The following is a 27,869-nucleotide window of genomic DNA, read 5'->3' as shown; positions in this document are numbered from 1 at the left end:
GAGAAAATAACATAGAACAAACCAGCCACTTACCTTTTAGAGGCTTGGTATTTTTCTCCTTTTCTCTCGCCATCTGGCTTTGTGGGACGATTCTGTGGTGCCACTGCAGCTCCCCTGTGAAAAGAAGAAGAGAAGAAAACATTAAAGGGGACAAATGAACAAGAAGAGGGGTCATACAAAAAACCCACAGGAATCTTGCCTCTGAACAGACTTACTGAATCCCTTACAGTCTCCTATACAAAAAAAAATAAAACAAACAATTAGCTATCTTTTCACCATAAACAGTGTAGTGTTCTGTTTTGAGTAGCCTTACAAGAACCTAGAGCAATCTGCATATTACCTACCTGTCACACCGCAAAAGTGCAAATATCCATGTAACAGGGTCGATGTCATGGGAACACATTTTTTGTGTTCTACCTAAATAAAAAGCAAAGAGTGAAACAAAGCATCATCTACTAAAATATCAAAGTGACTGGTCCACCTAAAACTGATCGCATGCCTGTGTACATGGACAAAGAACAGGGAAATACTCAATAAAAATCCTGAAATGCTGGACTTGTTACAGGGTACAAAATATTATTTTATGAAAATGAAAGTGTGTCTTTGCCTGGGCATAGAATGGTTTAACATAAGAATGGATGTAGGAAAATGAAGCGCTTGGTGTCCCTGCCACTTGAGAATGCTACAGTCATGTCTATGCCTGGGACCAATGGCCAGGGCAGGCCCATGGATTGTAAAGACCAATAGGACCATCATGGGACAGAGTTGAAGAGTCATGGTCCTCCAAAATATGTACTGGTGGGCCCAGTGGCAGCACACGGCACAATATAACCACTGGGTTAAGGAGAAGGTACTGTATGGCCATAAAGATAGTGTGGTGGGAGTTATAAAGTAAGGTTTCATTTTAAGGTGTAGGTTAGCATAGGATCAGTACACTTACTCCTGAATCTATTTTCCTCAATGTAGTGGTAATCTCAGAATTGGTAATCTCAACAGTGGTAATCCCTGCAGTGGTAATCTCAGAGGTAGTAATCACAGTAGTGGTAAATCACAGTAGTGGTAATCACAGTAGTTGTAATCCTTGCAGTAGTAATCTCAGAGGTGGTAATCACAGTAGTGGTAATATCAGGAGTGATAATCTCAGAGTTAGTAATCACAGTAGTGCTAATCTCAGCAGTGGTAATCCCTGCAGTGATACTCTCAGAGGTAATAATCACAGTAGTGGTAATTCAGCAGTGGTACTCCCTGCAGTGGTAATCTCAGTGGTAGTAATCACAGTAGTGGGAATCACAGTAGTGGTAATATCAGTAGTGGTAACCCCTGGGAAAATTGGCACAAGAGCAAACTGTAATTACTCACATGTGAGCTTGTCTGCAATCAGCGTTTTCTGCCTCGACGGGAGGCCTTCCCAAAAGCACATTAACCTTGTGAGTTTTTGAAGTTCTTGTCGGTTATTGCTTTGAACCCTCGTTACAACCTCGTGTTTATTATACAGTCGCAGCAATCACAACCACAGTACTTACTTGGTGGTATTTGTCCTGATGAACCATGAGGTGCTTGATCCCAAAATCCACTCAGTTTCATTTAAAACTTGTGTTTTTCCTGTTGAGCGTGGACATGCCTGCTATTGCATAAACTGTAGTTTAGTTCTTAAAATTGTTTTACGTGATCTGGTAATGCCGGTGCTATGAACTTAAAGTAGATACGGTAAACGGCACTCATTGCCCAATACCTAAATGGACGTAAAGATCCTGGATTACTCAGTCACTCGGACTCCCTCTATTTGTTGGTCAGTAGTCAAGAGATCACGAGTTCTGACCTGTTCAACTAACTGCTGCTGTGAGCCATTCGACGGAAAGGTGCCCTGCAATGGGCCCACCTCTGCTAGTATGAACCGCCAGTGAGGTGATGGGATAAGATGGCAACACAGCTGCCGTACCCCTTCCACTGCCAAAAGTGCGGTGGTAAAATCATGGCTGCTGCTGCAATAGCACCGGTAAAGCAGTAGCGGACTTGCTACTGCTGATAGGGCATTACCTCGGCAGTAATGGAATACTTTTTGCGGTAACACTATCAACAAGGCTAAACTGTTTTACAAAAAAAGCAACACAAAAAAAACAACTCCACGGCTCTGCCTTTTTATCTTCCCCCATTAAGTCAAAGAAAAAATACATTTGCATCCTCTGTTCTTTTAACTATTGTAGCACAAATATTGTCCCCGCTATAGTGTGCTTCAAAGTGCAACCAAGTAATCTATCACATCGATTACACTTAACTATCGCTGCACAGCGTTTAGTGGCAGTTAAATAAACATACGTTCGAACATAAGAAAACAGAGCGTTTAACCAACTCTGCTGCCAACAAATGTTGCTACGATAGAAGCGTGTTACTTCTCAGGACAAAAGGCTTCTTTAGCAAAAGTGTCTTCTTCCCTTAAAGAGTTTTTTCCCTGCATGCCATCTCACAAACACACAGCCCTAAGCCGATAAAGTCTGGCACCGGGAAAGCAACAACGTCTCGCATTTCATCGAGTTATGGAGAGGGGGCCGTTTCAAGGGCCCCCTTAAAGAGGCAATGCCAGTTATAGTCTTGTGTGGGCTCAGAGCTGCCCTCTCAGTGTTATGTGTTTGTTTTTCTGCCTGTTTCTTATTGTTTCCAATGTATTCAGTTTGTCTTAATAAACTCTTAAGTTGCATATTTGCTTTATTTAAATGCAGGCTCATGGGATCATGCTCATACCAACATCATGCCTGCAGTCACTAATCAGCAGAGCACTCCCTTTTAAGCAGCTCCAGAGCACCACCAGAGCTGGTCTTCTCCAGCTAAGGCCCCAAACCAAGGAAATTAAAGCTCTCATTCCAAGCCAAGCATGGGAGCTAAGATAAAGGAGGGTTAGCTGGCCCTGGAAAAGCCCCCCTTTGCGGTTGGTTTTATGTTCCAGAGGAAATTGGAGGATAGGAGGGACTTGCCCGAGGTGGATGCTCTGGAACACTCCCCCACAGTGTAAGATTAACAGCCAAAAAGTAAAAGAAAAACGTCACAGTCACAGATCTGGGTTTAATCCATTGTTATTTGTACCCCAGTTCGGACCTAGCCATATGCAAATGAGTCTTGACCCTGCTGCCAATGGGAGAAGTCCAGCCCCCATGATTTGCATATGGCTGGGTCCAAACTGGGGTGGCATGGTGAGCAAAAGAATGATGGATTAAACCCAGATCTGTGACTGGGGGCGAGTGTTTGAAATGTTTCAACACTCCGTACATCATCCTTTTGTGTTGCTAAAGTTGCCCTAAGTGGGAAGTGTATGCCCAGACGTGGGCCCCTTGCTCTCTGTGCCACTGGATTCAAGCTAGCCTGGCTGATACCCTGAAACTGGTCCCAGGATGGTCATCTTCCGTTCCAAGGTGGAGAACCTGGAAAAGGAGGTGAAATGCATGCAACTCCTTCTTCTTTAAGAAAATCCACTCCACGCACACCCCTCTGGTTCAACTGCGCACCAGGGAGGGAACTTTGTGTGACACCAAGGAAGACATTAGGAAGGCTGCAATAGACTTCTAATGGGACCTCTACTTAGAGAAGAGGTCAGATGGGTATCAGGCAGGAATGTTTTTGTCAGGTATCCCAAGAAAGGTTTCCGCACCAGCAAGGGAAGTCCTGAACGCACCCCTCACTCTGGAGGAGCTGCACCTTGCAGTTAAATCCTTCAAGTCAGGAAAGACACCAGGTAGTGACGGTCTACCAATTGAATTCTACACTTCACTGTGGGACCTAGTGGGACCAGACCTTCTGGAGCTGTATGAGGAGATGGAACATGAGGGAGTCATGCCCCACACATCAAGGGAAGGAATAATCGCGCTAATCGCGCTCCTGTATAAACATAATAATGGGGAGAGATGTGACCTCAAAACTGGCGTCCCATCTCTCTCCTTAATGTGGACTTCAAGATCCTGGCAAAGACAATGGTGAGTAGACTCAAGGGTGCTATGGGAGAGATAGTTCGATGATCGATGGATTAAAACCCGAATCTGTGACTGGGGGTGAGTATTTGAAAAGTTTCAACACTCCGTCCATCATCCTTTTGTGGTGCTAAAAGCAGGCAGCCAGCGGGCTGAAATATGGATTATTGTTATTGTACACGTTGATAATTGTTAGGTTGTGTACCATTTTACTCTGAGCAGAAATGTGGCTCGAGCATTTTGGACTATGATGTAACATTGGAATGTTGATGGTGCTGGATTCTAGGTTGAGGCAGTTATGAGGGTGGAAGCAGACCTAGCGAGTCGTGAGCGTGTGAAGTGCTGCTGTTGTTTAATAAATCTCACATCAACTTACCGAGGTGTGACTTCTTAATAGTGGCAACGAGGGAGGCAGCAGGACATCATCCATGTGTGTTCCTGGAACTGACTAGTTGCATGGTATTCCGATCGGCATCTCTAGTGCTGCACTGCAGTTCTGCAGACGGCATTTTATTTCCTGGTATTTGCAGAGCAACATTTGGATTTGATCCGTTCAATTTCCTTAAGGTACAGTGGGGGGGCAGATTTTTCACACGCTCTGCACGCGCACCATCAAAACTTCTGACACACTGTGCGCGCGCCCCTCCAAAGCAACTGACATTGTCCTGAATGCTCATGACTCTGAGTCACTACGACGCACAGCGCCATCTTTGATTGGGAAGTCATTGGCGTGTTACGGTGCGCTCATGCATGACGCACGGCCAACAGCGCCATCTTTAATTGAGAAATAACCAATGATTATGGTGCGTTCATGGTGATACACACACCAACAATCTTAACATTTTGGGGACACAAGTTACGTTTACAAACTGTATTTCCAGGAGTACGTCATCGGTAATACGCACACCTTTTAAGCTGGAAGTGTGCGTTCATGGTGATATGCACACCAACGACCTTAATGTTTTGGTAATGTAAACAGCATCTTCAGGAGTGCGTCATCGGTGAAACGCACATCGTGTAAGCTGAATCATCACAGTGCAAGTGCATTTATGGTGTAAATAACACCCATGGTTTGCATATATATGAACATACTACAATAAATTGTCAACTCACATACAATCTTTTTGAATATATATATATATATATTCACATTTGACTAGTAAGAAGGAATTGTTAATTTACTACACCTACCAAGTTATCAATTTTTAGCTCTTATTATATTCCTTATATTCTTACAATGCAACAATCTATAGCACTACCATCTGTATTTGTCCCTAATCAATCTTCTCCAGACTCTGACTGGGAACAATGGAAGGAAGCATTTGAAGCTTATTAAGATGCACTAGAAGGGGACAATTTCACACATAAAAGGACATTTGCTTTTCTTAGACACTGTTTAGGCATTGAAGGACGCAAAATGCTAAAATATATACCCAAAGAACTAGTGTTAGTAATAGAAGGTGAAGGTGATGGAAGTGAAGATGAGTACGAGACTGCAATGAAATCCTTAGATATTTGATTTAAAAAATGTAAAAATTTCACTTTAGAAAGACACAAGTTTTACAGAAGAGTGCAAATTGATGGTGAATTTGCATCAAGTTATGTAGGTGCTTTAAGAATGCTAGCGGTATCCTGTGAATACAAAGATTTTGAAGAAGAAATGATAAGAGATCAATTGGTAGAAAAGACCAACAATAAGAAAGTTCAAGAAGCATTATTATCTGCACACAATTTAACTTTACAAAAGGCCTTAGAGATTGCCACGAGAATAGAAAGTACCATGTCCTACATGGAACAAATTGCTCTGACAGAGAACACAATACAATCTCAACTTCAGGGTGTATTAACTGTTAAGAATAAAAATTAAAAGTTTCTGAAGAGTAAATTTCAACAGAAGCGGAATGCTATCAGTAAACCGGACAGAGAGTGTTCTAGTAAATCGTTGGAATGCTACAGGTGTGCTAGCACATCACATTTAGGCAATGCCAAGATATGTCCAGCCATTGACAAAACATGTGCTAAATGTTTTTAAAAAGGACACTTCGCTAGAGTTTGTAGATTATCAGGTAAATTAAATTTGAGCAAAGTAAATAGTATTGACCAGCATGGTGAACCATCATCTAGTGAGGGGGAAGATGTACTAGTCATCAGAGAATCAAAGTTTCCAGTATACGAGATGGTTGTACAAGGAGCTAAAAGACCATTCTGTCAAATTGCCATAAATGGAGTTGAAGTAAGGGTCATGGCAGATTCAGGATCGCCATTCACTTTCTTAAGTGAAACAAAATGGAATGAGTTATTCATGAACTGCAGAACATCATTGAGTCATTCCAAATTACACCCTGTGGGATATGGATGAAAACCTATTGAAGTTTTAGGAGAATTTGACGCTGTACTGAAATTCAAAAGTACGGTTATACGGGGAACTGTGTATGTAGCCAAAGATGAAGCATGTCTTTTAGGTTGGCATGACCAAGGAACTTTAGATTTGTTATTGGATCCAAATAATCCAGATCAAGTCATTTTAAAACAGGAATATGTTCAAGTGTCCACCATAAAATCTAATAAGTGGGAAGAGCTATACCCAGAAGTGTTCAATTATAATTTAGGTTTATTCAAGGCATTCGCACATGAGATAAAAGTAAGAGAAAACACTCAACCTAAGATACACAAAGTACGAAGGGTGCTGTTAACCTTGAGAGAAGATCTCAAAAAAGAATTAGATAATTTGTGCAAGTGTGATGTGACTGAGCCTATTGAGTCTTCTGATTGGGTTAAACCAATAGTATTGGCTCGGAAAGCCAATGGGTCCTTACGCATGTGTGTGGACTTATGAGACTTCAATGAGCAGATATGGGTGGATCAACACCCTTTACCCAATACATCAGAAATGTTAACGTCCATCAAAGGTAGCAAAGTCTTTAGTTTACTTTATATGACGTCAGCGTATCACCAAATCAATTTACACCCCAGTTCAAGACATTACACAGCATTCATCACTCCTGAAGGCTTATTCCAATTTAAGCACATGCCTTTTGGGCTGGCATCTGCCTCAGCGGTATTTCAAAGAACCGTCGACAAAATGTTCAAAGGCATTCAAGGGGTGAAAACGTTTCAGTATGACATTTTGATCTATGGAAAGGATTTGATTCAGCATGCTGAAAAATTAAGCGCAGTTTTGGATTTGTTAAAAAAAAGTCCAAAAAAATATCAGATTGGTGTAACATCCATAGACTATTTAGGTTTCAAAATATCCAAAGAGGTTATTAAACCGAATACCTATCTGGTCAAAGCTATAAAAGAGTTTGCTTGTCCTGGAGATAAAGATCAGTTACGATCCTTTATGGATTTAATTGAGTTCTACACACAATTTGTACCGAATTGTTCAGAAAAATCTTTTAACATGAGAAATCGATTGAAAAAAATTCTAGATTTATGTGGAATGAACTATGTGAACAGGAATTTGTTGGTATAAAAAAATAGCTCAATCCATTCCCTTGATACCTTTTAACACCAAAGATTATACTATTATCATGACTGATGCTAGTCAGAAAGGATTAGGTGTGGTATTAATGCAGAAAAGGGATGGGAAAGCTGAAGTTGTGGCAATTACTTCGAGGAGTTTAAGAGGGGCAGAATCTACCCATTTGGTAATTGAACGGGAAGCCTTAGCCTGTTGGTGGGGTATAACACATTTCAAGGAATATATATGGGGCACACGATTTACTGTGAGAACAGATCATAAACCCCTAGTACATTTGTTTACAACAAAAGGTGCTGAGAAAGCAACTCCTAGAAATGCTAAGTGGCAATACAGGCTTTGTGAACATATTTTCAAGGTTGAATATGTTCCAGGAAAGAAAAATGTACTAGCAGACTGTTTATCAAGGCTGTTGAGTAATGATTCCAGTGAAGGTGATGAAGACAAGAATGAATTAAGTGATGTAGTTGTGTGTTCTATAGTGTATCATTTAGAGGGTTCTATCTCAGAGCGAGAGTGGAGAGAAGCATGTGAAGCGGATCAACAGTATAAAATACATATGCAAGGTGTATCACTAGGTTGGTACAAATGGGATTTTAGGGATGATCAGGGTAAAAGGTATAAGCATACTTTTGATGAACTGTCTACATTGAATGATTTGTTATACCGTTCAAAATTCTTAGTGGTGCCTCAGGCTATGAGAAATAAAGTATTGAACTTGGCCCATGAAGGTCATGTAGGGATGCATGCCATGAAGAGAAGGATAAGAGATAGTTTCTGGTGGCCTGGTCTAGACAAAAGTGTAGAACATTATGTTAGGGAATGTATGAATTGTGCCATAAGTGACAAGTCTCAAGTAACTGTTCTGAGTCCTATTAAAGCTGTCAAAGTTCCCGAGAAAGCCTGAGATAAAGTAGCAGTTGATGTTATTGGACCCATGAATATTGCGGGAGGGACTCCAGAATATGGCGTAGTTCTTATAGATTATTACAGTCGTTGGCCAGAGCTTAAGTTTGTGAAGGTGCCAAATTCCACTAATATAATAAAATGGTTAGACCATGTTTTTGAAAGAGAAGGTATCCCTGGTGAAATTCTTACGGACAAGGGTAGTCAATTCACATCAGAACAATTTGGGAAGATCTTAGCTTTCAAGGGCATCAAACATACTAAAACATCTTTGTATCATCCAAGAAGTAATGGTCTTGTGGAGAGGTTTAATAGGGTTTTAAAAAATAACATACAATTGTCCAAGGCAAGCGGAGTAAATTGTAAGTCCGAATTAGGAAAACTGTTCCCTACTTCTAAATTGATAAGAGAATAAATGGGATAATTTGAAATTTCTAGGAAGAAAAATTGAAGATGTAATAAGGAGGAGAGAATATGCTCAAAATGGTGAGAAACCAGCGATTCAAAGTTGATGAAAGGGTCAAATGTCAAAGAATGGTATCCAAAGAACAATCCAGATTTTCAGAAAGGAGAAAAATAGTGCAAGTAAAAAATAGTGTTGTAAAACTGGAAGATGGAAAATGGTGGTATAAGGATAAGATTATTACATCCAAATCTCTTGGACATGGAAAAAATGGAAATGCTAATAACACAGAGAACAATGAGCCCAAATGTAGTCGTCTACATGATCTATCAGTAGGGCCAAGGAAGTTTGAGGATTATTTTATTAATTGATGTAATTTGATAATAATGCAGAATTAATGGTCATGTTGAATTAATGTAGTGCTTATATAAGTATAAAGGCTTTTAGTGTGTTTTAGTCTCGTCATTATAACTATGTATACCTTTAGTTAACTCTTGTTAGTTATGTTGTTTTCAAATATATGGGGAGGAAGATAAGTTAGATTGTGTACCATCTTACTCTGAGCAGAAATGTGGCTCGAGCATTCTGGACTATGATGTAACATTGGAATGTTGATAGTGCTGGATTCTAGGTTGAGGCAGTTACGAGGGTGGAAGCAGACCTAACGAGTTGTGAGCGTGAAGTCCTGCTGTTGTTTAAAAAATCTCACATCAACTTACAGAGGTGTGACTTCTTAATAATAATGTTCTTGGTTGTGCATTATAAGGAAGGTTATTCATTTGTTTTTGTTTCCAAAGGTAACAAACTTTCAATGAAAAATAAAATGACATCATGGAGTGGCCAGAACACGTCTTTGTAGACGTCAGAGGTTAGCCTTTGCTCTTGACTAATGAATTCCAGGGTGTGTTAGTTCAAGTGCAAGTGTGATGCTTGGAGAAAATACATGTTTTGGTAGCCAGGGGCTACATAAAGTTTAAAGTTACTAAGAACTATCATCACAGTGAATGTTAAAATTGGAGTAATGTCAGGTTTTCCAGATAGGACACAAATGGCCAAGAGGGTTTGTACCTCACAAGAAAGGACATTTATGCAGTTCATTGATACCAAATTTCACTGAAGGAGAGTTTCTTGCACACCCACAGCTAAGGATTTCTTTACCCGGTGACATATTGTGAACCATAAAGAAATGAAAAACTGAAGAGACTTTGACTATTCATTCTTTAAGTCAGATTTTGAACAATCATGCAGGCCAATTATAAAGACAACCTCCTAGAACAAAATTCAAATTGTAAACGATTTGATTGATCACAGTTTAAATCATGTTGTTTTTATTCAAGATCTCTTCATCTTGTCAACCCACGCAGGAAAAACCATTGCGGGGGTGGTTTCTTATACTGTTTCCAGACAGTCTCACTTTAGAAGAGTTTACAGTTCTAAGACCGAAGGTCACTTTTCTTGCAATAGATCATGGCATTGACGATCTGTGAGTGAGTTGCAACTTGGCATGGAAGAGATTTTGTTGAGATGCAACTGCTGGCATGAGCGTGAAGTTTTTGTGTGTGCTGATCTGTTTTTATGTGGAACGTTCATATTATTACTGGAAGAATGGCCGTATCTTCATGCTCATCTTCTTCATGGAGTACCACGACCCTTTCCAGTTCATCCAGACAACACCGTCATCAGTGCCGTGCTTCGTCATGTCGTAGCTGTACGGGCCACCCCAGTAATACCTGCCATTTGGATTGACTGCGTGACATCTATTGTACCACCAGCCACCACCATCTTCCCGAGAACACTGTTTGTTGGGATCTGCGTGTTGCCTGAAAATGAAAACATTGAAATTTAGGAATCATATTGTGTTCACCTTCCTGCCACTGCATTTGCAAGTCTCCATTATATGTATATGCACGTGTGTATGCATATGTGTTCATGCACTGCATAACAAAGCATAACATAGCATAGCTTTTAATATTGGTTCCTGTTATACCGTACCGAGAGAGAGAAGAGAGAGAAAGTGTGTGTGTGTGTGTGTGGGTGTGTGTGTGTGTATATATATATATATAATAGTAAAGCCTCGTACCACGGCCAAATAGTTCAGCGTGCATTCTTTATTTCACCAAATGGCAGAAACACAGCCACACTCCTACCTGGCTGCTTAATGAGCACTGGCTGCTCCTTGTATTAAATCGATTAATTGGTTAAGGTTAGAGCACTACATACCATCCATCGTTGTCTCTGTCTGACGTGCTGAAGAACATGCCGTTGTGTATGGTCATGGTTCGGTTCTCGCCTTGTAGCTGTTGCGCGCCTTCCAGGAGAGCGTTGCCGGCCGTACCTTTGAAGCCACTCACAGAGAGTTGGTACTTGTTAGCCTCGTTCTGTACGGTGAATCCTGTGTAACGAGAATAGGCGCCATTGCCGTCCCAATCCTCCATTTCAAACATGATTTCTGTTGGCCCAAGTTTGGAGAGCTGGCTGATTTTTTCATTGCCAAGCCAGAATTCACCTGTGAATGAACACACATTCATTAGGCAACGGATTGGGATGGTGCTTCCCTTGATTATAACTCTGGTTTTCTCTGATCTATTATTCTCTAAATTGCTTCGGATGATTTAATTTCAATGCATTTCAAACATATAAATGTCGCCGAAATAATGTAATTTGCACATCGAGTATTATGTAGGCTTCAACGCAAGATTCACTCCATATCATGAACCAAGCAAAATAAAAAACAGTCCTTATAACTGTAGATATTTAATTTCATATCAGTATTCACATGACACTATTTTGGAAGCTTCAGAGTGGTTAACTTCATCAAGAACCAACCCTGGGAGAGTCCCAAAAAATTACTACAAGAAGGCCTCTTGGAGGAGGCAGGACCTTAAGGAGGTGGCTGAAAAACACAAACCTAAGCCTCAATAAATGCAGTCCGGAAGCTTATTTTATTTTGGTGCAGCAAACAATACTACAGGTAATATATGTAAATAGCTACGCCAATCCGCCTGTCTCCTAGAATCAAACCTGCATACCAAAATGGTTATGTTTCAGTCAGTTCCCTTCTCAAATATGACCTTCATAGAGGATTTTTTTGAATACTAACAGGTTTCACACAACTTCAATGTGGCACTTTTTGTAGTTAGACACATTAAATACAAAGTAGTTAGACAAAACAGTAGTTAGAAAATTAAATAGGAAGACACAGCTGCCCTGCCAAAATCCATGACTGCTGAGCATGAATACTGCTTAGAGTTTACTCACCCTCATGCCTCTTTCTCCACCACCCCATACTTCCTGTCTTTTTATCTTACTCTCGCAGGCTCTGTTTCATCTCTGGTTTTCCCCCTTGCACTTATCCCTTTTGTTTTAATTTCTCCCTTGTTTGTCCTTCTCTCTTTTGCGCTGGGTCAAAGTTTCACAATGAAAAATAGACCTGTTCCAAAAACATGAGTGACAGCCCCCACCACCTGCAACATTTAAGCACTGCGAATCGTTCTCCTAAAGGTCATAAATAGGAAAACTTAAATCTGTACATTGAGATAAAACTGCACAGTACACACAATGGTATTTATTATCACAGTACACCACACAGTGTGCACTGAAATCCCCGTATGTGGAATAAAGCTTCAAATTCAGTGTTTGTGTGCAGGAGCAGCCAAAACACACATACACATAATGGCTACGTGCAGTGCTTTAAATGGAAAAATAGAAGTGCAGGTACTCTGTAATAGAGTACCTGCTTGTTTCCGAGAAGTGCCGGTACTCTCCAATTAAAAGTATTACGTTTTTCTTGAGATAAGCCGGTACTCTCCCTCTCAAAATAAAAAAGTGCCGGTACTCAGTACCGGAGAGTACCGGCCCATTTAAAGCACTGGCTACGTGTATATAATGTGTCCAGTTCCAAAGTGAAGTCTGTGGTCGCTCTTGCTATTCCATCACATCCTCTTTCAAAGTTAGCTTACCTGTCTTCCATAGATGGATATTTTTTTAATTAAATAATGACTGATGAGGGTTATTGAGAAGAAGCAGGGCTCGGAAACTCTTCTATCGAGTCACGCCCTATAATGTGACTAAAAGATAGAATATAGTAGCACTTGCAAGTCACCTCAGGATCCGCATGTTACCTGGCATGTCACAGAAGCCTTTGCCTCCATCCGCAGCGATGTTGCCAAACCCACTCTTGTAAAGATCCCACCGCCTTCCAAAATCTACGCTGCCGTCCTGGCGATTCTGGATCACGGTCCAGCCTGGAATGAAAGTACAACAAACAGTAAGAAAGATCTCAACCTGCACATCCCTCAGAAAACTGCTCTTTATACAGCTTAAAGGCCCACTCAGGCTTATCCAAATATCATGCTTCGTAGACTCAAGTCATCCATTCATTCATGAAACAGGTGTAAAACTAGCGGCAAAAAACTTAAAAATACAGTTTTACTTCAACAAGAATGCAGTAAGAGAAAGAAAACTAACAGACATTCAAAATGGACTAGAGAACTTCAAAGTTGACAGTAAATAACTCTCATCAGTTTATCCACCAAAATCCTAAAAATATACATCTACATCACCCTCATACTCCCAGTAATATGAAAATCCTTAGACAGACCTCTTAATTACATGAATCCGTAGATCTCGATATTATTTCAATTAGCAACAATGGTCCTTAGGTATCATTTATCATGGTGTTTCCCCGTAGACCGAGAATGGGTACAAACGTTAGACATATCAGGCGCAATGTTTTTTTATTAAGTGATACATATGTTATCATATGCAGGAAAGAACAATCCCAAACCATGAAGTACTTTTAACTATCCCTGTTACCTTGCCAAGGACAAAATGCTTCCTCAGGATAACCATCATTTTAGGTGCCTTCCCCTACAGTTAATCAGTTGCCAGAGCCAGTCAGGGAAGCATAGCAGGATCCCACTGGCTGCTCTTTTACCCACCTCCATTGTGTGAGGTCATGTCGCAGTAGACTCTGTAGGGCTTGAAGAAGTCATCAGGCTGGATAATGTACATCTCAGAGGTGTCACCTCCTTTCCTGAAGATCTCTTCACATTCTGCAGAAAAGAGGAGTATAGCACATTGGGTTAAAGTGAGCTGTTGCACAATTTTAGGGTGGGGTTGTAGGTTCTGCCTAATGCATGAGTAAAATATTAGGCGTACCCAAAGGGGATTCAAGTAAAAACAAAATAGACATTATGGTGCAAGAGGTTTGTTCACATGTCCAGATGCTCTGTGTTGACTTTGTGGTGCTGGCCTTAGGTATGCAACACAGTACTGGATGAACCAATAGTAGCACCACATAGAACCTGCAAATAGTCTTTTTATTCTCTCTGTAAAATGACCATAGGTTAAGAAAAAGGGATTGGGAATAATAAACATGGAAGATGCGGCATATGAGTCTCTGTTCATGCAGCCAGTACGCTTGCATGCTCATTTGGTTTACCAGGGATCAGAAGTTCCAAAGTCAGGATTTTTTTTTTTTAAGTCAAGAGAAATAGGTCTTTTTTTGTGTCCATTGGTCTTATTTTTAGTTGGATACCGTTGCATTTACACAACTGAATGAATTAATGAATACTGCAACTGTTCACCTTAGAAGGACATCTTGGTGTTAGCACAACTCTTAAACAGAAATCGAATAAAGGCCACAGCATGTTTAGCAGAATGTTTTTAAAATCTTTCCAAACCTTTCCCAAAGCAGAGATGTGGCATTATGGACTTAAGAAAGATTGACAGAGCATTCCACAATTTAGGTCCACATGCAGCCAAGCATCTCCCACCCATCCTTGACTTACCTACCATTGGGACACAGAAAAGGTGGTGTGACCAGATGAAAAATTCCTCTTAGGAGAATAAACCTGGAAACGTTAAGCCAGAGGTGGGGGGGGGGGGGGGGGTGTAGTCCATACATTTTTTTAATGCATCAGGCAGAGAGGTTTAAAGGAGATTCTCAGTTTCCACTGGCAGCCAGTGAGGACTGATTCGAGCACTTGTTTAATGTTTTTTTCTTTCCAGCTTACAAGCAACTCTGATTGCAGTTTTGAACTTGTTGCATGGCCAATATGGGAAATATTGCAATACTCTAATATAGCCAAGACACATGAGGCAAATACTTGGTAAGCTTTATCAGATAAACACTTATGAGCTTTTTTTCAAAGGTGAGAATTGATAGAAGCTGTTGGTTCCAGCTGATGTTATGTGTGTTGCCATAGATAACTGTGAGTCGACAGTAACATCAAGGCCCTCATTCTGACCCTGGCGGTCTTTGACCGCCAGGGCGGAGGACCGCGGGAGCACCGCCGACAAGCCGGCGGTGCTCCAATGGGGATTCCGACCGCGGCGGTAAAGCCGCGGTCGGACCGGCACCACTGGCGGGGTCCCGCCAGTGTACCGCGGCCCCATTGAATCCTCCGCGGCGGCGCAGCTTGCTGCACCGCCGCGGGGATTCCGACCCCCCCTACCGCCATCCAGATCCCGGCGGTCGGACCGCCGAGATCCGGATGGCGGTAGGGGGGGTCGCGGGGCCCCTGGGGGCCCCTGCAGTGCCCATGCCACTGGCATGGGCATTGCAGGGGCCCCCGTAAGAGGGCCCCTACAAGTATTTCACTGTCTGCTGCGCAGACAGTGAAATACGCGACGGGTGCAACTGCACCCGTCGCACAGCTTCCACTCCGCCGGCTCGATTCCGAGCCGGCTTCATCGTGGAAGCCTCTTTCCCGCTGGGCTGGCTGGCGGTCTGAAGGAGACCGCCAGCCAGCCCAGCGGGAAAGTCAGAATTACCGCCGCGGTCTTTCGACCGCGGAACGGTAACTTGACGGCGGGACTTTGGCGGTCGGCCTCCGCCGCCCGCCAAGGTCAGAATGAGGGCCCAAGTGTTTTAACCACCTCAAGTGTTTGATCACCTCAGCTTGGGTGACCGGAGGGCCCAGATGTGAAGACGAAACTATGATGGACCATCTCACTGGATTTTTTCCAATCAACAGCAGTCCTGCTTTGTTGGTATTTAACTGAAGGAAATGAAGAGACATTCAGGCCCATATTTATACTTTTTGACGCATAACTGCGCCAACGCAGTTGTGCATCAAAATTTTTACCGCCGGCTAACGCCATTCCAAAGCGCCATGTGGGCGCCTTATTTATTGAATGACGTTAGCCGGCGCTGCGGACTGGTGTGCGTAAAAAAAAATGACTCACAGCAGGCAGCACCGGCGTAGGGGAAAATGGAGGTTGGGCGTCAAAAAATGGGGCAAGTCAGGTCTGAGGCAAAATTCAGGCCTCAACCCGATTTGCGCCATTTTTTTTTTACGCCCAACCTCCATTGACATGACTCCTGTCTTAGCAAAGACAGGAGTCATGCCCCCTTGCCCAATGGCCATGCCCAGGGGACTTATGTCCCCTGGGCATGGTCATTGGGCATAGTGGCATGTAGGGGGGCCCAAATCAGGCCCCCCTATGCCACCCAAAAAAACGAAAAAAAATACTTACCCCAACTTACCTCAACTTCCCTGGGATGGGTCCCTCCATCCTTGGGTGACCTCCTGGGGTGGGCAAGGGTGGCAGGGGGTGTCCCTGGGGGCGTGGGAGGGCACCTCTGGGCTCCTTCAGAGCCCACAGGTCCCTTAACGCCTGCCCTGACCCAGGCGTTAAAAAACGTCGCCCATCAGGCTGGGCGCCGTTTTTTAAGGCCTGCCCCCTCCTGTACGTCAAAATGACGTCAGAGTATAAATATGGGGCACAGGCCTGAAAGTCATTTTTTGGAAGGGAACGCCTACCTTGCATATAATTAACGCAAGGCTGGTTCCCCCTTCCAAAAAATGACGCACATGGTGGAACTTTGACGCCCGCGGGGTCGGACGTCAAAGTATAAATATGGGGCAGGGTTTGCGCCGATTGCATTCGGCGCAAACAGAGTATAAATATGCCCCTCAGTCCAGCACAGCTAAATGATATTGAGGTAAATGTCTGCTAGATTTGTATAATTTTGATTAAGGTGAAAAATAAGCTTACGTAATAATTGAGCAGCCATAACATTTTATAAGAGGTCGGAAGTGGAACATAGATGTTAAGTAATAGGGGAGAAAATGAGGAGCCCTATAAGCCCCACATGAGATCTGATGGAAAAAAGGGTAATATTGGTGCTTGAGAACGATTTTAGGAAGCGAGATAAACCAGGACTACACTGGACCCTGAATTACGATGCGTTGTAAATGTGATAGCAAGATACCATGATCAATCATACTGAAGGCAGTGTACAGGTCAAGTAATAAACAGGATGCTGAATCTCCATGGTCGGTGGTTGCTCAGACCTCCTCTACTGCTAGCGTAAGTGCAGTTCCTATCCCTCTACTTGCTTTGAATCCATTTGCCATTTGAAGAATATTTTATACTTTTCAAAAGAACCTCAAGGGACCCCTTCCCCTTTGAGAATGCAAACAATGAAACTACAAAGTTTCATTTTTTCTTTTTAAATGCAGCCCGTTTTTCTTAAAGGAAAGCTGGCTGCATTAAAAAAAAAATGCTTTATTAAAAAGCAATCACAGACATGCTGGTCCACTGAGCCCAGCAGCCCACCATCCTTGTGATGGCTGTAAAACTTAATGGGTTGCAAATTGCGACTTACCTCTTTAATACACATGAGGTAAGTCAATTTGCGAGATAATGTCATTCAACATTGGTACATTTGCATCCCGAAGGCTTTAAAAAAACTAACTGTACAGGGATCATCAGAGGAGCCTGATTTAGCTATTTCCATTGTATGCCCAGAAAATATGGCAATACTACCTTAAGCCTACCATTTAGTAACCCAATGACAGCCAATGGCTCGATGATACCCAACAGCTCAAGAAGCATCAGTAAAATATGGTTTGAGATAAATTAAGTAATACAGGGACAAGCACCATGTATCAGAGAAATAGGGTGAGCATCTCCTGGGTTCTCTAAGGGGTTGGGCTCACCTAGAGATATTTTATGAACGATTTTCCCAAGTTATTTACTCTCGACCAGTTATTGTATGTTTCTTCATTCAACACTAGAGCATTCATCCTTTTTGTGGACGGATAGACTGATCCCTGTTGGTCCTATGAACTCATCAGATCTTTTCTCTAAGGAGAGATGGTAAGACGTTGGTGGCTGGGGTCATTCATTATTACACATATGATTTGTGGTTTTCTGATGTTCACATATATATGGTGGTTTCTCCTTACAGTATTACCTTGATTTTGATAACCAGACAAGAGGGACTGTCCAGAGTATCCTGAACAATTTGAAGCTCACCTATATCTCAGACACTGTTCACTTCTACCTTTCCTATGTTTTTCTCTTATGCAATGCCAAGTTAATGTTGGATCACTGACAGCATTTTCCTCCCTGCGAGATCTAGAAGTAACATCTGGAATTCATGTTGAGTATTATTTTATGAGTGCTAACATAAATTGAGCTAGATTGAAATGGGGGTCCTACAAGGTCAAGGGCATTGGCAAATGTTGACTAGATTGGTGAGCTGCAAAGTGATGACACAGGGATCTTTGCAAACATTAATTATTCAGTGGAACCAATCAGAACTGAAATGTCAGGAAATCAAGGAAGCAATGACTTTGTATAAAATTATGAATCACTAAACGTTCCATGCTGTTGAGTAGAGTTATCTTTTGATAAATTAATCTGGTATCAGCTCTGTTGACACTCGATATTAAATATGAATATTATGTGTTCACGCACCTGACTTAGGGTGATTCTTGTCAAACTGCGTAACATGCACTCTGGAATCTTTTGGTGGAAGATTCACTTCAACCTTTGAAACAACTTACTGTTTTAATGCACCTTCTGAAGCAATTTTAGCGCACCCTCAAGATCCAAAGTTCAAATCCCATCAGGGCTGCTATTGTCAATCTTCGGAACATGATAACTTGTGTAACAAAAGAATATGTATTCGTAGTGCATGTGCACACTGGAGGCCTTTAAGCGTTACCTCCCATGGGTCACTTTGTTGAGAAATGTCATTATCAAAGATTAACTTGTTCCAATTTTCCAAGCTAAAACTGTAAAATACATATGCACCTTAATGTGAGATTGCACAGCTAGACTATAGAGGCACCACTCCGGTGTGATTTTTGAGAAAACATTTTGTATAAAGCACAGAATGCAGAAAGATGTACCTCTGCCGGACACTACTGGGATGAAACAAGAGGAAGTGCATGGGGTGTGGCAGTATTCCGACTGAGTCGATATTGCGCTCTCAAGTTTCTGGATCTTGGCGCGCAGGTTTTCCAGGATGGAACGCAGAACTCTGATACTGGACGGGATGTTGGTGTCCACATTTTTTTGGATGAAGGCATACTGCTGATCCAGTTCTGACGTATATTCTGAAGCAACGTTGGCATTTTCTACAAGAACAGAAATAAGTATTACTGTAAACCATGTTGGAGGTACTGAACACGTAATTAGAGTGACATTCTCAGTGCAGTTGGCCCTCATCTAGTGGTTCTAAGTCAAATCAGGTTGAAGGGATGTGGTATTGATGGTGCCTGTTCTTGAGAGCACAAAGCACTGAATCTAGAAGATTAGAAGACAATGTGGATGTATGTTCTACTACAGTGCCTGGATGCTATCTGTGGTAAGGGGTTGCAATTGGTGATGATCAGCTGGGAATTAACTACACTAGGTTTACAGATTTTTACACATTAGACAGTGTGGCCTTAATCTGTCCTACTAAGGCCAGTGAATAATGTCACAACATGCCTCAAACCCAAGCAGACATAATTAAAAAAAATATACAATCTTGGGATGCCTATGTTGGTGATTTTAAGTTAGACATGAGTGGGTAAACAGAAATGTTTTTTCAATATACTTGATGGTGGCTGCTTTAAGGCTTCATTTGTGTTCACCTGTGTCATGGCAAACTATGATTGGGCCCCTCAAGAATGTAAATGAACACCATACTACATTCAGGAGCCGTCAGAGTTGATTAGAGCGATACAGTGTGCTGGGAAATTATGTGAGGTCAGTCACTTATTCGGACTGATTCACTCTCATAGTATCAGTTCCTTATAGTCAGTGCCTCTGGAATTACACACTTTTGGTGCTGCGGAGTTTTCCACATAATTACAGATTTGCTGCATTTGCCACATAATCTATTGTATGGTGCATAATTTGCAGATTTTAATAAAAACATTATTTTCTACCTCAAACAAGTAGCAACATGTGTTGCTGTGTAGTTGAAGCCCTCCGCCAAGGTTCACTGGTCATCTTTTTGTTGCTTATTGCTGCCTTTGAGTGTCAGAGTGGTACTAATGAGGGGAGATATTTGCCTAAACAGTCCTAAAATGTATAAAAATGTCAAAATAATGAGGTTATACTATTAGAAAATGTGCCACTTTGTGTCACATAATTTAGTAAACCCTGCTGCATAATCCCAGTGGCCTTCCTTATAGTTACTTTCATCTTGTTCCTTGTCAGAGAGTCATATTGGACTGACATAGTATCTGGCTGCAAAGGATTTCTATTCATCTATTTACATGGTTTTCTATAGTGCAGATCAGTTCTCGTGGGCTAGGAGAGCTTTTCGAAATGCCATTTCCAAAATTCTGTTAGCTGAGAGATAGTTGCAAGCGTGTCAGAGCACATTGTTTCCTAATATCTTGCAGCAGATGGTGGATTATGTGGCAAATGCAGCAAACCCATAATTATGTGGAAAATGCTGCAGTCACAAAACTGCATAGTTCCAGTGCCCCTGAGTATAAGATAGGCTACCACAAAACGATTTAGCATTTAAGATAAAAATAAGTGCTTTCAAAGAATATCTTTAAGAAATAGAGAATTATACTATACCTAGTGCAAACATTTTTAAAGGTCAATTAAGATGAAGCTTTCCAAAACTTAACACCCTTAGATCACCTCTCAAAAAGAATAGTGACTTTATCAATTAAAGCCTGTACTCTGTTCTAAAGAGTCTTTACATTTGGTGATTAGACAATGGCAAACATTTACATTTCTTTCAGATTGCAATTACCCTGGTGAGGAGGTCTGTTTCTTCTTTAGTTCTCTGTCCATGGATAGCCTTAAGGAGATGGCCCAGAGGAAAGGGTGCTATGTGTGGACTAATTTTTTCCTTTATAAATGGACAGACACAGCTCTCTCAGGGAGATCCCCCGAGGAAGGTGGCAATTTTGCTAAAATTGTCATCACTACCATTAGTGCACCAGGTGCAGTGGAACTGTGGCAGTGTACCCCAATTTTGGCTGTGTTACTAGCAAAATGGTGGGTGAGAACCCTTTTTTTCCTTGTTAGCATTAGGGCCCAGGTTACCATTGCTGCACAGGGAACATGTCCAAAGCAACAGGCGGCGAGATGTGGGATTTGCTCCCTTTTTTAACACAAAGAGGCAAACAACCTGCTTTGGGCCTCATTTCTAGGACTGATAGGCCAGTGGAAAGAGTGGGCAGAGAAGTAGGTATCATTTGTGCCACAGATGGAGTGTCAAGGGGCCAAAGGGTGTGAGGCTTCAACTAAACTGCAATTAGTATTGTTTTGTTATCTTCTTCTGCTTATGTTAGGGCACAGTGCACCATTGTTGTGCCAGTGTTGCTTTGGGCCTCTGACTAAAGGCCCAAGAGAGGGGAATATTGAAGCAGGAGAGACACTTTAGCTTAAGCCTCAGAGAGATGACAGGCTGGGGAGTAGGGCAAGATGAAGACCCATTTTTTCAATAAGGGGCAGAGAAGACCACCACTTCCCAAGCCAATCAATCTCATTACTGAAACAGGTGCAATGGCAATGGGACTCACGAGTGAGCGACCCACTGCATAACAATTATGACTGCTTTCATTTATAAAAGAGGATTGGGGGCTCACTTTTCTTCCTAGCATTAGAGTTGAGGGTACCCTTGCTACAAAGTGGTGGGTAACATGCCAGTGCTCATTTTAATGTAAAAGGGACCAATAATCTGCTCCAAAACTGGAATGATGGCCATGCGTGGTGGGGAAGGGGAGAAATAGGCAGAGGGACACAGTCTGCTACTCAGGGCTGTAGGTATCAATAGTGCAACAGGTGCAGTTGCATTGAATCCCAGGAGTGTAAGGGGCTCACAGCACCTGAATATTCAGGAGTTGTGTTTTTACTTGACGTATTTGCTTTTTTATAATTCTCACATTTAGTGAAGATTATCAGGTACAGAAAAAGTACTCCTGATATGGTAATCCCGACTTCTGCACTCCGTACTGACCCTTCTGCTCCCCCCAAGTACTGCTATAAAGTTTTGGAGGGGGGCCGACTTGGAAACGTTTGCTCACAGCAAAAAAAGTCTGACATAAAAGATGTGACAATGTACGTGAGGGTGCGAAAGGGAAGGGGAGGCTCATAATTGGGGCCATCCGAAGAAAGTCCTTAGATCCTAGTTCACTGTGGCTATATGGAGGGCTCAGGGGCTAGATCTAATGCGTGCACTTAATAGTTTTCCCTTGCTTACACAACTCAAAGTTTTAACTGGCTGTGTGTCCATACTTTGTCTCATTTTGGAGATTTGGGAATGAAGAATTCAGAAAATGTGTTGCATTTGTCAATTGAAGATATGGGATTTTCAGGGACTGTGGCCTCTTTCAGCAATTAGAACATTTTTCAGTACATTTTTGGCCTGGCTGCTTTGGGTCCTGGAAAGAATTTTCTTTGTAGATGTTGTTTTTATGCTATCTCCTTCCTTACACAAGAAGGCGAGGGGTGTGTAAGAAGGGATTTCCTTCCATCTGCTTTCCAGGTGTCTTGGATGAAACAACTGGGCAACTTATATCACCTCAGGTCCAATAAAGCTAGCTACTCCAACTGCAGTAGAGATCTGCCATTTAATGTTTATTCCAGCTGTGCCTACCTTGTATTTGCCTCTGTCTGTCAGTCACTGTCTTTTGTAGCACAGTCACGTAGTTGTAAATTGTGTTGGATGAATGGGAAAGTTTCCCCACGTTGCCTTTGAGATCTCTGATGGAGTTCCTCACATTAGTCTCCTGCTTCAGCACCTGAGTTCGTAGCTGGCAGCCAGTAGGACAGAGTACACCCTGAGAAAAAAATATATATGTAGCCAAGATTGGAAAATAAAACAGCATATTAGGACTTTGACATCACACATGGAGGAAGGTGTCACCTCACCCAGATGCACATTAAAGCATTGGACAATGGAGCTTCAACTTGAAGGTTCCCATAGATTTTAGGCCCTACAGTAAAACGGTATGGCAGACAATTTAATTTAACTCAGTTGAATTGTATCATATGCAAGCCCATGTGATTAAGAACCAGGAAAAAAAAGATTGGACCTCAGAGGTAACTTTCCTGCTTTGGAGGCAGGAGACATGAGTTCTAAACCTAGCATTTCCAGTTGGTTTAATTGTATGATACAGGATAAATGGCCCTACCTGCATGTGCCAGCACCCCTTACTTAAAAAAAACTAAAAATGCTTAGGAGCAGCTGAACCCCTATGTCAAAAACACTATAAAGAAATATCAAACAGAATTTGAAATAACATTCAGGGTGATCTAACATCCACAAGTCGTGCATTGAGTAGACAGAAACAGCAAGAGAGTCGGTCAGCTACCTTTTAGCAATTCTTGTGTGCTGGATTCTTCATGGACCAAGGTTAAGGTAAGTTTTGAGACAACGAAATAATGGGGGATGGAGAATAAATATTCTGGTGGGTATTTTTTCTTTATGCCTTTAATGTGAATTCCTGTCACTGTCAAATGGGGCTTAGTTGGCAGGGCTGTAAACTAGATTCTCCCCTATTGATAGAGTCGGTATTATGTTGCTGGGTCAGAATACCCAGTACTTTAAAGACCCCCAAAGGCGAGCACCTTCTCCTGCGAGGGTGACATCTGACACAAGAAGTAGCAATTTCTATACTGTTTTCTGGATTTGGAAATGTAGACTGTACCCTGGAGAGTGAGCCAAGTATCCGTCCTACGTTATGATAGCCAGAGTCGTAGATAGATGAGAGTGGGGGTGGGAGGCTTATTTAGTTAGAGCTTACGGTTTGTGAGTTTGAGGCCAACCCACCTGGGACTTTTAGGTATGACCTCAGGAGAGCAACTCCTTGTTTGTCTTAGGCAAAGAACTGTGCCATCAAAGGGATCATAGGTAGCAGAACACTATATCCACTCGATGTGATTGACTATTACTGATTCTTCTTCTCTGTTGAATGTAAGGGGCCCACCAGGAACGTCTTTCCAAGCTTGCTCAGACCACTCAGCTACTGGATACCTCCTCACTTCAGCTTCAGGTTCCCTCCCTTCTTCATCTAAAATTACAAATTAAAGGGATTCTTTCTTTATCTCTGGGACCTTGGATTGAACTTACTTTCTGGCTTCCATTTCCTGTTTATAAAAAATAGACATCCATTTCCTTAACACCCTGGCCGCCCTGCTGCTAACTATAAAGCAATGGGAGCTTTTACGTACAGGGGCTGGCAAGGCATCAAACACAGAAGCCCAACGTGAATGAACCTCAGTAAGGTCTCCTCTGCTTCGGATACTCAGAGGCATGCCATCCTACCGTGAATGGCTGGTGACAGTACCTATGTAGTACCCGGTTCTTAAGACCACCCTGCGCAAGCGGACACCCGCCGAGTAGTGAAGCAGCACAGGAGGAAGATGGATGCCTGCACGGCAGGGTCACATCCTAACAGAGTCACCAGACAACAGAAATGAAGAGGGGGTATTTTCAGGGCACCCCAAAGCATGGGCGGGGCCGCATGATAAGCGTCAAACAGCTAACCGAGCAGTACGAACGCTAGAGGGTACAGCACTTACCAACTGCTCGTCGGCGTGCTTGCAGCCTCCCTCATCGGGATACTCGATGGGTCCCTTCTGCAGCTGACTCCTCGATGTAGTGGCAGAAGTTGGGCGGCTCCGGTACCCTCCGCCGCTTATCACAGGAGGCGCTGGCCTGACCGTTGGACGCGGCTCATTTTTGCGAGAGATTGGCCTGTGACCACGAGCACCTGGTCCCTCTTCCTGCAGGAAGACAACAAAACCCAACAATATGTAAACTTTACTCACAAAAAAAGGCATTTCCTTATTCATGCAGTTTATTTGTCTTTTACTACAGCAAAAGGATACGCAGCTCAGAATGGGAATGTTCTATTCCTACAAAACAGTAATTGCATTTGCATGTATCCAGACACATAAATATATAAAGAGATAATTAAATATGTAGAGAGATTTGCAGATACTGAAGGAGAGAGAGAGAAATCAAGGGAGACCGATGGTGAAAAAAGTGAAGGGAATGCAGAGCAAGAAAAAGACAAATAAATATAGAAATTGAAAGAGAGTACAAGAGAGAAGAATATGAAGCGGGGGAGTTGCACAAAGAGAAGATGGATGGGGAGAGAAAAACGAGGAGAAGAGATGAGAGTGCTAAGAGAGAAAAGTTTATCGAGTCAGAGCAAGAGAATTGGCAAAGGATTGAACGGGAGAAAGTGTGAGGCAGAGAGACAGAGAGAGTGTGAGAGAAAGAGAAACAGATGAAGAGAGCTATGTAACACTTATACACTATCACGTATGCCAATGAAACCTCGTCGTACTGCGCTGTAACATTTCATGATTTTACCATCTGCCTAGGATTACAATTTAATTTTAATATGGAATTAAATTATCTTAAAGCAGCACGAGCATGTACACCTCTCTCCTCTCGTAGGCACTGTGAGCAAATTGGAAACATCCTTACCTCGCCTCCAACGTCTTATGGGAAAAAGAAAAGACGCAAGTCACAAAAGAGAACGTCCACCTCTAGCAGCGCAATGTCAAGGGTTAAGCCCGTATACACTACAATTTCATACGGGGTTCACTCAGCGCTTCCTTAACCCGTCTCGGATTCGAATCATTTCAGTTAGAAAACCACCGGCATCCCTGTACCACAACCTCGGGCACTGACTTCCTGTGCGCCAAGAGCGGGTGGGGAGGGGTACAGAAATGTCGGCGAAGTGAAACATTTAAGCAAGAAAGCAATGGGGAAATACATGTGCAGAGGGGCTAACCTTCGGAAATGAACAAGAACTCCAGCAAGATTGAGGTGACAACAGAGGAAAAGGGGGTGGGCGACAGGTAGCGACAGCGTGACATTAAAAAAGAAATGGAGAGCATGAACATGAGGTCAAAGGGAGAGACAGATAGAGAAGACAGGTAGAGGAAGGAAGATAAAGAATGAAAGAGAGTTTGGATCGAGTGCACATTTTTCTTCTTTAATTTTGAGATAAGAAGTACTTTACCAACGGAGCTTCGTCTTCCTCCTGTGGGGAAAAGAAAGGGACAGTGAGAAGTGGCAGAGATTTCCTCGAAAGACTCTTGACATTGAGCAGATAGCCCCCAAACATGCTGCCAGAGGTCACTCCCGGTGGACCCTCTCCTCCACAAGGTGGCGCAGTGTGGCATAAACAGGAGTCTGCACAACTTTGGAGTTACCAATGCTGCTGCTCCGGCCTCCTCACCTCACTAGAAAGAGTACTGTGCTGCAGAGGCCGTAGGCCCCCGCCGCAGTAATATCAGGACAGTGGTGGTGAGCTATTTACCTCATCGAAGGAAGTGTCAGCGCAGTAACTGTGGTGTGCGACCACAAACAGCACTAGCAGAAGAGGCAGCTTCATGGCGCCAGACCTCAGTGTGACCGTGCTCTCCTCAACTCAGTGACCAGGTAGAGCTTATCTGCTTTTTTATTTGTGGAGAGGAGGCAGGAAGATTTGGCAAAGCACAAATAAGCTAAGCATTACCCAAGACCACATCCCTCGGTTAATAAGTAACTTTCTCTGTCGAATACTTGCACTCAGTCATTTTCCGTAAAGAAAAGCATAAGGGCCTCAATCCAATGACTCCACAAACGTGCAATATCTGGTGCTCGGGGTCAATGACGTCATCGATTTCACTATAGAATTAACATCAGGAAGCTCTGCTAATACCTTCTCCTTCTACAGCCCACCCACTCTGTCCCCACCAAGCGAAAATAATTTTCTTCCTAACACTTATTTACTCTAGGTCAAGATAATCCAGTCGATTACTCCTACAGAACACGAGTTGGAAGTTTATTACAACACTGTGTTCTACATGATTGACAAAAAAACTTTAATTAGGTTATTTAAATTAATTTATTTGAGTGTTTAGTATGTCACAGAAAACCATCCTGCTGCTTTTCGGGGAGTTGTACAGCGCATCATAAAACACAAAGTCAGAAACAGATTGCGTTAAAATGGTGTGGTGAAATATGAATTCTTTCAAAGTAATGCAGCCATAATCCAGCCGAGGCAGATCAATAGCTTGTACCAAATCAAGAAAGGAAGCATACTAGGCATATTTAACAGTGAATTACGAAAGTTCAAGACCTAAACGTGAAGCTGGCGTTGGAGATACGGATCACAGAAGCTGGGCTTGTGCAACAATGTGTATGTTTAGGCAAACGACTTTTTACCACCCCCTCTCCAACACAGACCAAATTGTACCATAGGCAGGGGAAATCTGGTACTCACCTGATGAAGGGGCTCACGGCAACTATCTATAATTGCCTTGCCTCTATAGAAGAGTTTAAATGAAGGAGTATATATCAACAAAAGGCAGCTGCAGATTGCTCAACCCATTTCCGGTGTCAGAAACCAGCCACATAAGTGAGGTGACAGTTCTGATCCACTGCTCCTTACTGATGCGGAGAATAGAATAACGAAGGCTGCTACGAAGCTGTAATAGTTTGAAATAGCATGAATGCAAGCACAGTCACATTTGAGCTTTCATTTTGCCGAGAAGCTAGTACGTTTTCTATTGTTTAGTAGGTTCACTTTTGCCCCCGAGAGGGTTACTTTTTGCTATTGACTGCAGGCAAAGGTTAGAACTTGAGCAGCTCGGTGGTTGGTCGGAAGGCATGGAGAACAGCCGAATTGTGATGGTTTACCTATATCTTAAGTGGTTCCTTTCAAAGCAAATAGTCCCTCGTAAGATTGTTCAGGAGCTCGGAAGCCAGTATGGAAATGGCCATTCCACTAAATCTGGTTTTCTTATCCAATGCATCATTAAAATATCACTATATGTAGATAATGACCCTGGTACTCCGAAGACCGCCAGAGCCGTGGTGGCCATCTCACCGCCGACAGTCCAGCAGTGAAGACGCCAC

General features: G+C 42.5%; 1 protein-coding gene across 1 annotated transcript; it reads right to left on the bottom strand.

Annotated features, from left to right (window-relative positions):
• Positions 1 to 10,042: 10,042 nt before the first annotated feature.
• FGB (fibrinogen beta chain) lies at positions 10,043 to 26,421 on the bottom strand. The gene is made up of 9 exons (XM_069242918.1): positions 26,287 to 26,421; positions 25,987 to 26,007; positions 24,530 to 24,733; positions 22,602 to 22,785; positions 18,898 to 19,125; positions 13,687 to 13,800; positions 12,868 to 12,990; positions 10,967 to 11,252; positions 10,043 to 10,566 (listed from the first exon to the last, which is right to left on the bottom strand). The coding sequence occupies exons 1-9, from the start codon at positions 26,359 to 26,361 to the stop codon at positions 10,341 to 10,343; spliced, it is 1,461 nt and encodes a 486-aa protein (XP_069099019.1). The 5' UTR covers positions 26,362 to 26,421; the 3' UTR covers positions 10,043 to 10,340.
• Positions 26,422 to 27,869: the final 1,448 nt, after the last annotated feature.

Source organism: Pleurodeles waltl, chromosome 1_2, assembly GCF_031143425.1.
Source record: "Pleurodeles waltl isolate 20211129_DDA chromosome 1_2, aPleWal1.hap1.20221129, whole genome shotgun sequence".
Lineage (NCBI taxonomy): Eukaryota > Metazoa > Chordata > Amphibia > Caudata > Salamandridae > Pleurodeles > Pleurodeles waltl.
Note: the sequence above shows the minus strand (reverse complement) of the source record. Positions and strands in the feature narration are given on the sequence as shown.

Bases quoted from the DNA above. Each gene is read 5' to 3' on its own strand.
- FGB (XM_069242918.1), bottom strand. From the start codon at position 26,361: ATGAAGCTGCCTCTTCTGCTAGTGCTGTTTGTGGTCGCACACCACAGT. The intron at 26,008-26,286 runs GTAAATAGCTCA...TTTTCCCCACAG, and splicing joins CTGACACTTCCTTCGATGAG to GAGGAAGACGAAGCTCCGTT. The intron at 22,786-24,529 runs GTAAGTGCTGTA...TTTTTTTCTCAG, and splicing joins AGCACGCCGACGAGCAGTTG to GGTGTACTCTGTCCTACTGG.